Below are 13,631 nucleotides of genomic sequence, written 5' to 3'. Positions count from 1 at the left end.
ACATGGAAGAACTCTGGTTCATATATAGGCCTAATGACGTCATCAGTGCCTATGGCTCGGGTGTGTTTTTTCACACTCCTGAGCGATAAAGTTGCAGCGCTGTAAAGTGCCAGTGTAGACAAGCCCTAATTCTGTTGATGCCTTTTGTTTGTTTTTGTTTGGAGGGAGTATCAAACCCCCTTTGTATGTTGGCCACATCATAGCATGCTCAGGATGTGAACTTTAGAATGTCTGTTTTGTTCCTCTTTGTGATACATTGTGGCAGACGACTACTCATGCATAGTTTCTTATGGGATGGAAAAAACTCATGTTCCTGCTTTTCCCCTGTGACTGCCCGGCCCTCATGGCAACAAAGTGACAAAAGCTGGTAGGAATCACTGCAGAAATGGCTGAAGCAGGGACTGTTGCACTGGGAAAAGGGAGGGGGGGAAATGGGCCCCAACCAGGGCTACCCCAACACAATCCATACCCAGAACTGTGCAGAGGAGACGGTCCTTTCCCAGGCACTAGGAACCAACCTGCTATCTGGCCTTGAGGAAAGAAACTGCAGGCCAAAGCCAGCCATAAATTAGCTGATAGGAGCAGCTAAAGGGGGGACTCCCATAAACTGATCTCAGAGAAATTTTTGAAGTTTTGACCAGACTTACTCTGCCCTGTGCTGATTAACTGTTTGTTCCAACTCCCACCTGCCCCTTCTCTAACAGTTTCTTAATTTCAGCCTCACTCCACACCTACCCCTCTTGCCCTTCTCTTCTCCCCTGCCCTGCTCATTACCTTCACTTTTCTTTCAGTTTAGCTTAAGCTTTCCTAACTATCCCCAACACAGAGGTTCTCAACCTTTTTCTTTCTGCCCCCCCCCCATCCCCATGCAACATGCTATAACAACTCCACAGCCTACCTGTACCACAATAACTGGTTTTCTGTATATAAATGCCAAGGCAAGCATTGGGGGTAGCAAGCAGGGCAGTTGCCTGGGGCTACATGCCACATGGGTCCCCGTGAAGCTACATGGCTCAAGCTTTGGCTTCAGCCCAGGGGGCAGGGCTCAGGGCCCTGGGCTTCAGTCCCATGTGGTAGGGCTTTGGCTTTCTACCCTAGGCTCCAACGAGTCTAATGCTGGCCCTGCTTGGCGGCCCCAGAGGGGGCCCCAGACACCTGGTTGAGAACCACTGCCCCAGCACACTATCTCCACAAGTGAAACTAACAGGATATTTGCCATCATCACATTGTTCACTGTGCTTGTATGTTATACTCCTTTCACGTATCCTGTGTCTGATGTGTCTATTTAGATAGTCTCTGCCCCAAAGTATGTACAATCTACTTTTCATGCGTATACAGAGCCTAGCACAATGGGGCCCATTATTATAATAGTGGATGCTTATATACTAATTGTCCTGTTTCTCTGGAACTGATTGTAATTTTTAAATAATTTCTGTTGGAGTTATTAATCATATAAATTTGTAATATTAATATGGGTGACCACCAGACACAAGTTTAACTATAAATTCCTTTATTAAGTCTAAAGACCAAATAGTGCTTTATATAATTGCTCCAAACATGCCAAACAGCCTAAAAATAAGCAGTCACTACATCCAGTACACTCACAAAGTATTCATAAGCATGTGATCAGTAGACTCATAAATTAGCCAGACTTAGGAAAACTGTCTCATCCTGGTGTGCTCCAGCATGATGAGGTAGGATCTGACAAAGAACCCACAAATTTATAACAATAGTTATACCCTTTAACAAACAAATGGCATAGCCAATTACCACTTTAGCTAACAAACCAATTTGAGACAATTTCCCCGTCTTTATTTCCAGTTTTAATTTAGATAACATTTACAACCTCCTTTCTCCCTAAGGTCTTTTCTCATTGTCTCTTCTGCTGACCAACACCTTATTTATTTATTTATTTATTTATTTATTTATTTTTGTCAGATCTGGTTTCACATAGGCTTTACTTTTAAGATAACACTGGTATGTGGTGTAGGAAGGTGCATGTTGGCTCCTTTTAAGACATTCTTGTTTTCTTATTTAAAACCATCTGTAGTCACCCCTATTGGTCAGAATGAAGCCTTCTTTTTAGAAATTCCCCATATCTCATTAGTTATTCTTTTAACCAGACATTCATTCCTTCTGGCTTTATAACTCATTTTTTTCAAGGCCTTCCTTGTACTTGCTAGTCAGGGTCTTTCTTTACAACACACACATTTCCTTAACCAAACTCAAGCTAATTCTAATTCTTTAATTTTGTATTTATCCTAAATGGCCTTTCATAATGTCATTAAATCATGACTTTCAGATGGAGAATTGAGATATAGAGAGATTAAGTGGCTAGCCTAAAGTCATGCAGCCTATGGAAGAGCTGTAAATAGAACCCAGATCTTTTCCTAGTCCACTGCCCGAATCACAAGATCATCCTCATTCTTGTGGATGAGGACAGCAGCACAAAATGAATCCATGAAGCTTTGAGATCGTTCTGCCTTTTCTGTGATTGTGTAGAGATGTTTGAGTAGAAAATTTGCTGTGCTTCATTAGATGCTGGGCTGCCTGGGTAACGTTTTTGGTGTCCGTGCTGACTACAGGAAATTATACCCTTCTGGATATCACATGACTTTCTGTCATTGAGGAATTGCTGTTATCTGTTATGTACATTGCATGTGCAGCATGCAAGGGTGAAGATGACAAGAGTTGGCACTAACCTAATTAATGAGGTAAGACAGAATCAGTGTAGGGCAGGTAGCATTGATTTGCGTTGCCATAATTACTGGATGTTATCAGCACAGCAGCCAAGCAGGATCGGGATGATATGTCTACCTGTCCTCATTAAGGACATGAAGGGTTACATTTTAGCTGTGAGGAGATGTATGTTATTGATCCATTAGTAGGTGGAAATGGTATAGTTGTAAACAGTAAGGCAGAAGCATTTTAATATTTCTGTTCTATTTTTGGGGACAAACAGGTGAGATTGTTATCTTCACCGTATAGTGAGACTTTCTTTCCATTCCACTAGTATCTCTGGAGGATGTTAAACAGAAGCTACTAAAATTAAACATTTTCATATCAGCAGATCCAGATTACTTTCATCCAAGAATTTTAAAAGAGCTGGCTGAGATGTTCATTGAACCATTAATGTTGATTTCAATAAGTCTTGGAGCACTGGAGAAGTTCCAGAAGACTGGAAAGAAAGCTAATGTAGGGCCCTATGAAATCCCTTTTATTATTGTGGATTTTGGATTTATTTTCTGATTTCATTTTTTTCCATAAAAAAAATAATTCAGTTTTTATGTTATTTTTTTAAATCAAAACTGTTTGACACATTAACAATTAAGTAGCCTTACTATAAATGAATAAAAGTGTTCAGAACTGGATTGCAGTGGAAAAAACTGATTTTATAAAAAAAAAAATCCTACAATTTAAACAGATATACAATATAAGTATATGGTAAAAGTAAGACATTTTAAATCACTTTTTAAAGTAGCACTTGGTAATATGACCAAACTGACATTGTTGAACAGTAACACAGGAAGTCCACTGACCTGTGTGTGGGGTGGAGGAGGGAGTGTGCATGTGTGTGTGGGGGGGGAGGGAGTGTGTTCGCATGCTTTCTTGTTAAGCAGAGCACTCACCAGCCTGAACGCTTGTTCAGACAGCTGCAACTATTCCTGAGCCTGAGGTTGGTGCACAGACAGGCACTCCCCTATCTCCCCACCCCGGCTCAGTGAAGACCAGGTACACAGGCGGGGGACACCCTGACATCAGCTCCCTATCCTCCCTAGCTCTGCACAGCAGAGCAAGAGGCTGTGATCCAAAGAAGCTTGACTCTCTTAAGTGCAGCTGCACATAACTCAGCTGTGCAACCCGCCCTGCCTGCCTGCCACTGTGGTCCTAGTGCTAGGGAGATCAGGATTCCACATTAATGTTTTGATTCTGTGATTTGTTCTGTGTTCTCATTAATGCAGATTTGATAGGGCCCTATTAATGTTGTGCCAGTTTTTAAAAAGGGTAAATGGGTTGACCCAGGTAATTGTTGGGCTGTCAGCCTGACATTGGTCCCAGGCAAGGTTACGGAGTGGCTGATATGGAACTCGATTAATAAAGAATAAAAGGAGGGTAATGTAATTCATGCAAATCAACATTGGCTTATGGCAGTAGATTTTAACCGGTGGTCTATGGACCCCTGGGGGTCCACTGACTATGTCTAACATTTTCAAAGAGGTCCGTATACCCATTTGAAATTTTTTAGGGGGTCCGCAAATGAAAAAAAGCTTGAAAACCACTAGTTTATGGAAAATAGATCCTGTCCAACTAACTTGATATCTTTTTTATTTTATTTTTTTAAATGTTTGCCTGACAAAGGTAATAACGTTGATGTAGTATATTAAGACTTGGTACCACACAATATTTTGATTAAAAAACTAAAATGCTATAAAATTAACATGATGTACACTAAATTGATTAAAAACTGGCTAACTGGTGTCAACATGTAATTGTAAATGGGGAATTGTCATTGAATCACTGTGTTTTCAGTGGGGCCCTTAGGGGTCAATTCTTGACCCTACGCTATTTAACATTTTTATCAGTGATCTGGAAGAAATTATCATCAAAATTATCACTGATAAAGTTTGCAGATGACACAAATTAGGGGAGTGGTAAGTAATAAAGAGGGCAGGTCACTGATTCAGGGGGATATGGATCGCTTGCAAACTAGGTGCAAGCAAACAATATGCATTCTAATACAGCCAAATGTCAATGTGTCATACTTCCAGGAGAGGGGACTACCCTGGGAAGCAGTGACTCTGAAAAAGATTTGGGGGTTGTGGTGGATAATAAGCTGAACATGAACTTCTAGTGTGACGCGATGGCTAAAAGAGTTAATGCGATCCTTGGATGCATAAATGGGGGAATCTCAAGTAGGAATAGAGAGTTAGTTGATCTCAGTATTTAGCATTGGTGCAACTGCCGCTGCGATCTACAATTCAAAAGGATGTAGACCAATTGGAGAGGTTGGTTGAGAGAAGAGCCACAAGAATGATCATTAAAGGATTAGAAAACAGGCCTTACAGCAATAAACTCAAAGAGCTCAATCTGTTTATCTTAACATTCTACAAATACATTAGAAGCAAGAGGAAGACCAAGGACAGGGTAGGCCTGTTACTCAATGAGGCAGGAAAAACAATAACAGAAAATGTGGAAATGGCAGAGGTGCTTAATGACTTTGTTTCGGTTTTCACCAAGAAGGTTGGTGGTGATCGGACGTCTAACATAGTGACTGCTAGTGAAAATGAGGTAGGATCAGAGACTAAAAATAGGGAAAGAACAAGTTAAAAATTTCTTAAACAAGTTAGATGTCTTCAAGTCACCAGGGCCTGATGAAATGCATCCTAGAATACTTAGAATCAAGGAGCTGACTGAGGAGATATCTGAGCCATTAGCGATTATCTTTGAAAAGTCATGGAAGATGGGAGAGATTTGGAAGACTGGAGAAGGGCAAATATAGTGCCAATCTATAAGAAGGGAAATAAAGACAACCCGGGGAATTACAGACCAGTCAGCTTAACTTCTGTACCTGGAAAGATAATGGAGCAAATAATAAAGCAATCAATTTGCAAACATCTAGAAGATAATAAGGTGATAAGTAACAGTCAGCATGGATTTGTCAAGAACAAATTGTGTCAAACCAACTTGATAGCTTTCTTTGACAGGGTAACAAGCCTTGTGCACAGAGGGAAAGCGGTAGATATCTTGACTTTAGTAAGGCATTTGATACTGTCTCGCATGACCTCCTCATAAACAAACTAGGGAAATACAACGTATGGAGCTACTATAAGATGGGTGCATAACTGGTTGGAAAATCATTCCCAGAGAGTAGTTATCAGTGGCTCACAGTCATGCTGGAAGGGCATAACAAGTGGGGTCCCACAGGGATCGGTTCTAGGTCCGGTTCTGTTCAATATCTTCATCAATAATTTAGATAATGGCATAGAGAGTACACTTACAGTCCGCAAACTTTATACCAAGCTGGGAGGGATTGCAAGTGCTTTGGAGGATAGTATTAAAATTCAAAATGATCTGGACAAACTGGAGAAATGGTCTGAAGTAAATAGGATGAAATTCAACAAGGACAAATGCAAAGTACTCCACTTAGGAAAGAACAATCAGTTGCACACATACAAAATGGGAAATGACTGCCTAGGAAGGAGTACTGCGGAAAGGGATCTGGGGGTCATAGTCAGTGTTCCCTCTAATTTTTCCCACCCATGTGCGGAATGAATTTTGTTATGTGCACCAAGATGGAGGTGATCTCTTGAGGTCCCTTCTAGTCCTATGATTCTATGAACATAGAGAAGATTAAGGGATGACTTGATTACAGTTTATAAGTATCTGCAAAGGAACAACTATTTAATAATGGGCTCTTCAATCTATTAGAGATAGGTATAACACAATCCAATTGCTGGACGTTGAAGCTAGACAAATACAGGGTGGAAATAAGTCATAAATTTTTGATGGTGAGAATAATTGACCATTGGAATAATTTGCCAAGGGTCATGGTGGATTTTCCATCACTGACCATTTTTAAATCAACATTGGATATTTTTCTAAAAGATATGCACTACGAATTATTTCAGGGAAGGTCTATCTCCTGTGTTATAGAGGAGGTGAGACTGAAGGATGACAGTGGTCCCTTCTGACCTTGGAATCTATGCATCTATTAGAGGCAGAACTCTTAAAACTAACTGAAATAATTGGAGTTTGGTATATAGTTTGTGGCCAACGGTGCTGCAATTGAGGTCCTATATACTAAGAAATATGCAATACAGGTAATACCTTTTAGGGGGACGAGGACATTTGGGTGATCCATAGTACAGTCATATACTGTACATATATAAAGTGTGAAAGAATATTGTCTGTTTCCTTCAGAACCTGTTTTTCCTGCACAATGCTAAGAATAGGGTAAACCCTTGAATTTTCAAAGAATTGCAAAAGATTTAGCAACTCGGTCTTCATTGAAATGTCGAGTTAGTGTTGTTAGTCACAGAAATGTTTTATTGCTGAGAGTGGCAGATACTTATGTGCAACCCACAGTTTGGTTTCTGTAATCAAATTAAATCTGAATGCTTCTTTACTAATACTTTTTTTTTTTTTTTTAAATACAGGTATATACTGTTATAGAAGTACTTGAAGTACTATCTAAAAATGGCAAGTCTCATGACTCAGAGTCTTGTGACCTATGTAGAAGAGGAAAATGTTCCTGCTCTAAAAGCACTTCTTGAGACGTGCAAAGATGTGGATGAAAGAAATGAGGTAAGATGAGTTTTTTTTCAAAGATTTCTTGAATATTGTTACATGTTAATTGCAGGATGAATAACTGATGCGACATCACACTGGATATTTAATATGATAAATTCCTATCCATAAATTTCTTGTGGTCCTTTCCTTGTCCTTGAGTCATACTCTCAGCTCTTATTTCCATTCTGTTGTGCTCACTGAGGTAAGAAACATAACAGCCATATTGTGGCCTATCTATCTTAGGTATTTAGATGGCCTCCATTGATGTAGTATCTGACTGCCTCACAATCTTTCAGTATATTTCTCCTCACAACCCCGCTGTGAGGTAGGAAAATAACATTATCCTCATTTTACATATGGGGAATTGATGCACAAAGAAACTAATGGTTGTGTGACGTTCCCCGGAGTGCAGCCCGGACTGCTGTGTTCCCTTAGCTCTCCAGCCTGGAATGCCTTTTACAGTACTTTGCTGGTGAACAGCAAACCACTCCAGGCTCTGCTCACTCACAGCCACCAGCATGAAAAGTCACACCCAGCTGAATACATGAACGCTCTCCCAGCCAGCCATGAATAATACGTAGGGTGACGCCTGCATATTTCCAGCCTTGCACCAGTGGCGTAGCCAGGTGGAGGGAACACCGCTGCGGTGCTTTTACTGACAGGGCGGCGCTCCGGGTCTTCGGCGGCACCGTGGTCTTCAGCAGCATTTCGGCGATGAAGCTTCAGTGCCGCTGAAGACTTCCGGAGCTAGTGAAGGGCCTGCCGCCGAAGACCCGGAGCGCCGCCCCGTCAGTAAAAGCGCCGCAGCGGGTGGCGCCTTTTTCTCCCCCCGCTCCTGGGTGAGTAAAATTAAAAAGGCGCCACTTGTGCTCGGTGGGGGAGCGGCCACTGCCCCGCTTCCCCCCCCCCCCCAGCTACGCTACTGCCTTGCACCCAGAAATGTGTGTCTTAGGGCTAGTCTACACTGGCAATGCTAGCGCTTTAATGTGGCTTGTGTAGTCACGGCAGAGCACTGGGTGGGAGAGAGCTCTCCCAGCGCTCTTAAAAAAAAAACCCACCTCCACAAGAGGCGTAGCTACCAGCGCTGGGAGCACTGTTTACACTGGTGCCTTACAGCGCTGAAACTTGCTGGGCTCAGGGGGATGTTTTTTCACACCCCTGAGCAAGAAGGTTTCAGTGCTGTAAATTGCCAGTGTAGACAAGCCCTTACACTGTTCAGTACCCTCCTGGACAGTGTAAGCTCATACGTCGTCCGTCATTCCAACAATGGGAATGATTATGCACCAGCCTTTGTTATCTCAAGTAGAGGTTTCCCAAACACTTCAATCAAACACACTGTTTTTTAGATAAAACAATAAAGCAAGTTTATTAACAAGAGAGAGAAATTTTAAGTGATTACAAGTATGGATTACGCATAAGTCAGTATTGGTTACGAAAGAAATAAAAAGATAAACACACAAGCTAATTATTAAACTTTACCAAGGCTAATAGGTTTAAAAGCAAAAGGTTTGTCTCACCAGGAACTGCCATACATTTTGCTAGCTTTGTCCCTTTTCAGCATGGGACCATTCCTCCCTTTGTTCAGTTCTTTGAGAGTTGTTGCTGTCATGAGAAGAGAGATGGAGAGAGGAGGCTAGGGACAATTTCCCCCTCTTCTTATACTCCAACCCTTTGTTCTGGAAAAATCCTTGCTGGGAGGGAGGCAGGTAGTTCCATTGTGTATGTGAGTTCCAAACTATTCTTCAGGTGAACTGTAAATTCTTTGTTTATTACCCCCCCCCCCCCCCCCCTGCTTGTGAATAACTGCTTAAATAGGTAATGGCCCTTTAGCACTTTGCTGGTGTGCCAGTGTGTCTTTGCAGTCCAGTGGATGCTTACAAAAATAAGTTTTCCTTGGAGTTTTGTACATTTTGTGCTACTGTGATACTTTTGGTTTTGTATCTTTATGTCACTTTATTAAGAGTTCAGAAACATGATTTGACTAATTGATTGTTACAAGGTATTGGAACTTCTGAGAAAAGGCGATGGCTAGTGTTAAGCATAATTTTTTTCTTTGAATCTTTTTCATTTTACATTAAAAGCATGGATTTCACAAACTGTCTTTTTTTTTGTTTTTTGTTTTTGTTTTGTATATTTTATTTTATACCCTATTTTGAGTGAATTTTCACAGCAAGGACAGAACTTCAAACTGTCCTTCATCTGGCCTTAGCTTTCCTTAGGTCTGATTCTCTTTTTAAACCAGTTTTGTGATAGTGTAATTCCATTACCTGAATTGGGGAACTCCTAACTTTATACTTGTTTTTTTTTTTTTTTTAAACTTTGGAGTCTTCTAGGGAAGACACTAACCAAATACCATGGATATGATATTTGCACACAACTGTGTTTTTACTAAGTTTTGGCAAATTCATAATCCACTATAATTGTATCTCAGTAAGGCCTTGTAGTACTGTGAGAGAAAATGTTACACTTTTTTCCCATTTTTTTCTATTATAGTAATAAGATAGAGAATTAAAACACTCCTGAAAGCTACATAGGGTGTCTATGCAGCATTTTGGAGCGAGCAGGAACGAGCTTCTCAGCCCAGGTCAACAGACTGGGGCTAGCAGAGTTAGCACTAGTGCTCTTAAAATGGCTATATAGGCAGCATTTTGGAGTTGTGGCTGAGACTAGGGCATGGGCTCTGAAGCCTAGGGTGCAGGGTGAGCACTAACCATTTTTAGAGCACTATCGTGAGCCATGTTGGTCCCAGTCTATCAACCTGGGTTGGAAGGCTTGCTCCCAGCTCCCAAAATGCTGTGTAGATGCACTAGTATAGACATGCAAGAATGTGTCCTAAAGTAACATTTATACAGTTATTGTATCTGGCTTCCATTAGCTCAGATACAATTCTGTACTGAAATATCTCCCTTTGGTTACTGATTTATCAACATTTTATTCATGTATGGTAATGTCCAAGCCTAAATATTGCATCACATTGTTTAAAAAGCTTTCAGAGCAAAAAGCAAAGTTAATATAAAAAAATAAGTAGGGGTATCAAGCGATTACAAAAATTAATCGTGCAATTAAAAACATTAGTCACGATTAATTGCACTGTTAAACAATAATAGAATACCTTTTATTTAAATATTTTTGTATACTGTGTTGTAATTGAAATCAATATATTTTAAATGTAGAAAAAAATCCAAAATATTTAACAAATTTCAATTGGTATCCTATTGTTCAACAGTGCAACTAAACTGCGATTAATCACGATTAATTTTTTGGAGTTAATTGCGTGAGTTAACTGCAATTAATCGACAGCCCTAAAAATAAGTTTTTTTTTATTGAAAGACATTAAGATAGCACCATACACTTACTTGGCATTTTACAGATATACAGTCACGTTTTTGTCTCAGAAGAACTTACAATTTATTACACTGTAAGATATGCCCCATTGTGCAAAATGTATTACCATGATAATTGTTCATAATGATACTATCTGGAAAAATCCCATTAAAACTAATTTAAGGAAAATGCCTGCTACAGCAGAAATCTCTCCTGAATGAGTCAATCCATTTCCATCATTCATTGTACCAAAAGCCGAATAAAGGACTAATAAAATATATTCCATAATTAAGCAGTCAGCAGCAAGCGATTAGTAACCTTAACTAACGCCACTGTAATCAGATAAGGTGATTCAGCTTGTTAGTAGTTTACATTTTCAGGAAAGTTACTGATGTACTTCTTACAATGACATGGCTCTTATAGGCAGGCATTCAGTGCAACTAAAGCTGAGGGAATTTGGACGTGTTCTTTGCATCTTTAAGGGAAGCAATGATCCATTCAGATGTAGGGTAACTTCAAGCTTGAAGATGGAGCAGGGTGGGAGGAGTGTAGGGAGAAATCCATTGTCTCACACTGGCCAGCTGTAGGCACTTTCAGACAAATTCTCTTATTTGTAAACTCACCATAACCTTGAGTATATCAGATTTTCTCTCCCCTTCCCCCAAAGTCTATTCTTCCTCACAATCAGAAATTATCTTCTATGCTGCCATAATGGATGGTGGAGAAAACATCATACAGGACAGCCCTTGTATGGACTCATAGCTAACGTGACTTATGGATTGAGAGAGGCTGCGAAAGATGGTGTCTAGCAGCAAGCAACGTCATCTGAGATAGTTCTTTTGCTCCTCCAGCTGGGAGAGATGCCTCTTGGAGAAAAGTATCTCCACAGAAGGGAGTCAGCTTTGTATCAGATTTCTTTTATCATCCCTGAAGGCTTGATTCTGCAAGATGCTAAACACTCTCCAGTCTTATTTGTTTCAGTGAGATGAGACTGCCTAGTACCTTGCAGGATAAGATTAATAGACTCTATGTTGCTCGGTTGTCTGGTACAATGACAAGCGTATTGTCTGTGTTCAGAAAATAATAAACGTATAACCGAACTATGTTCTCTGGACTTCCAAAAGAAATTTCAGTATGGACTTTTGGTGCTCTGCAGATACCAATTCGTTGGTTGGACTATGGTCTTTCTAACTGTTTGGCCAAGCTTCTTCAAGCTGTGAGTAAGGAAGAAAAAACTCTGGATCTCCAGATGTGTTAGGTGGACAAATGAGTTGTGGACTGTTATGCTTTTAGTGTATTGCAATTATTTTCTAAAAGCCACTCTTTAAATATTTGAAACCACTGTTACTATATGGACTACTATATGGAAAGATTTAATATTGTGTTGCCATTTCTTTTTTCACTGAATTTTTTTTGCATGTTGTTTGAATATGTTACATTTTATCAGTGTTTCTCATCTACTAAATCAAAGCATAAATTATGTGAACAGTACCTGAAATTCCTTTATAGATGATGGTACTTCACTGGTGGTGTATATAACTATGGGATTTTAGAGATGTATCAACTTGTCTAAGTAGTTTAATGGTAACTATCATTTGATTACAGAATGGTCAGACTCCATTGATGTTGGCTGCTGAGCAAGGCAATTTAGAAATTGTCCAAGAATTGCTCAGGAAAGGAGCTAACTGTAACCTGGAAGATGCAGTAAGTATTAGTGTCATTTTCTTTTTCCAAGATGGTTCCTTAACTAGCACTAATGTGTCTGGCTCTAAAATATCATGTAGTTCCGCTTCAGGTCTGTTAAGTGAAGCACCTCTGCGGCTGAGTTTGGATCAATTATAATGGTAAAATAGTTAATACTTTGCCACTGTAACTGATCCACAAGGAAGCAATCTTGACTAGGTAGGTGCTGGTCCCTTCTTTGTAGCAGCACAGAACAGCAGTGTATAGCTATTGGTCATGAAGCATTACAAAGCAGCTGCGTCCTGTCATTTCCATATTTAAACTGATGCCACCATGAAAGTTTGTGTATTTGGGAATACAGTACAACTTTATTTTATGAAGTGTCTTTCATGCTGCATCCCGATTTTTTTACAAAGCTACAGTAAAGAATCAATTACAGAGTTACATAATAGCAGAGGAGAAAGAAATCACAAGGCACAGATGAGGAAGATGTTCTTAGCTGAGTTTTGAAAAAAGATGGAGAATGGATGAAGTAGAGAGATAAAAGGCAACTTATTCAATATGGGAGGAGCAACAGTGGAGAGAGCTCTTACATCAGCAGTAGCAAGTTTGCATGGGAGGAGTAGCAAAAGAAACAGGCAGGCTAGAGGAGGACTGAATCCTGAAATGAATAGGGAGCCAGTTAGGTTTATTGATGATAGGAGTGATGTCATTAAGCTGCTTTAAACCTGTTAGAAGCTATGCAGAATACTCCTGCTAGTTAGAGTTTGGGATGCAATAGAGATGAGTAGCAATAGTTAAGGTGAAAGATGAATGGAAATATTAATATTGCATCAGAGGTGTGGAGCAGGGGCAGTTTTATACATAGTCAGTGTTGTGGGGTTGGTGACAGGAAGATTTTACAAATATAAATATGGGAGGAGAGAGTTCAGGGTCAAGGATGTTTTCAAGTTCTAGACAAAGGAGAGGTGAATGGAAGATAGAGTTGTGTGGATTCTCCTTCCCCGCTGCTCATGAGAATGAAAACTCCTTAGACCTATGTATGCAGAGTCTAGGAAGCTGAAATGTTTTAGCATTGAAGGCTGCATTGAGGTAAGAGAATGAAGATGGAAAAAGAACCATAGATTTTTAAATTACACAGAAGAGAGTTATTCCCATGCTTTGGTCATGGAAAACCTCAGACCTATAAACTTGTGATGGGGGAATCTGAGCATGCTGGTTGTTAATTTTGTTAGTTATAGTAATTATTGATAAGATTTGAGTTTAAGCCATCTTTATCCTCTTGGCTTATTAGTCAGTATGATGAAGGCTTTCATTTGAAAAAACAGACTTCA

At 39.9% G+C, this 13,631-nt stretch overlaps 1 protein-coding gene across 3 annotated transcripts in view; it reads left to right on the top strand.

Annotated features, from left to right (window-relative positions):
* KIDINS220 (kinase D interacting substrate 220) overlaps positions 1-13,631 on the top strand; it is a 163,485-nt gene that overhangs the window by 7,898 nt on the left and 141,956 nt on the right. For all 3 annotated transcript variants that reach the window (XM_026655303.2, XM_026655297.2, XM_026655292.2), the window contains exons 2-3: positions 7,158-7,305; positions 12,220-12,318. In XM_026655303.2, the coding sequence (XP_026511088.1) occupies positions 7,198-7,305; positions 12,220-12,318 (207 nt within the window). In that variant the 5' untranslated portion in view covers positions 7,158-7,197. The remainder of the gene's footprint in view (positions 1-7,157; positions 7,306-12,219; positions 12,319-13,631) is intronic.

This window comes from Terrapene carolina, unplaced genomic scaffold (genome assembly GCF_002925995.2).
Source record: "Terrapene carolina triunguis isolate 2854851 unplaced genomic scaffold, T_m_triunguis-2.0 Scaffold42, whole genome shotgun sequence".
Taxonomy (NCBI): Eukaryota; Metazoa; Chordata; order Testudines; family Emydidae; genus Terrapene; species Terrapene triunguis.
This window is presented reverse-complemented; position numbering and strand designations above follow the sequence as displayed.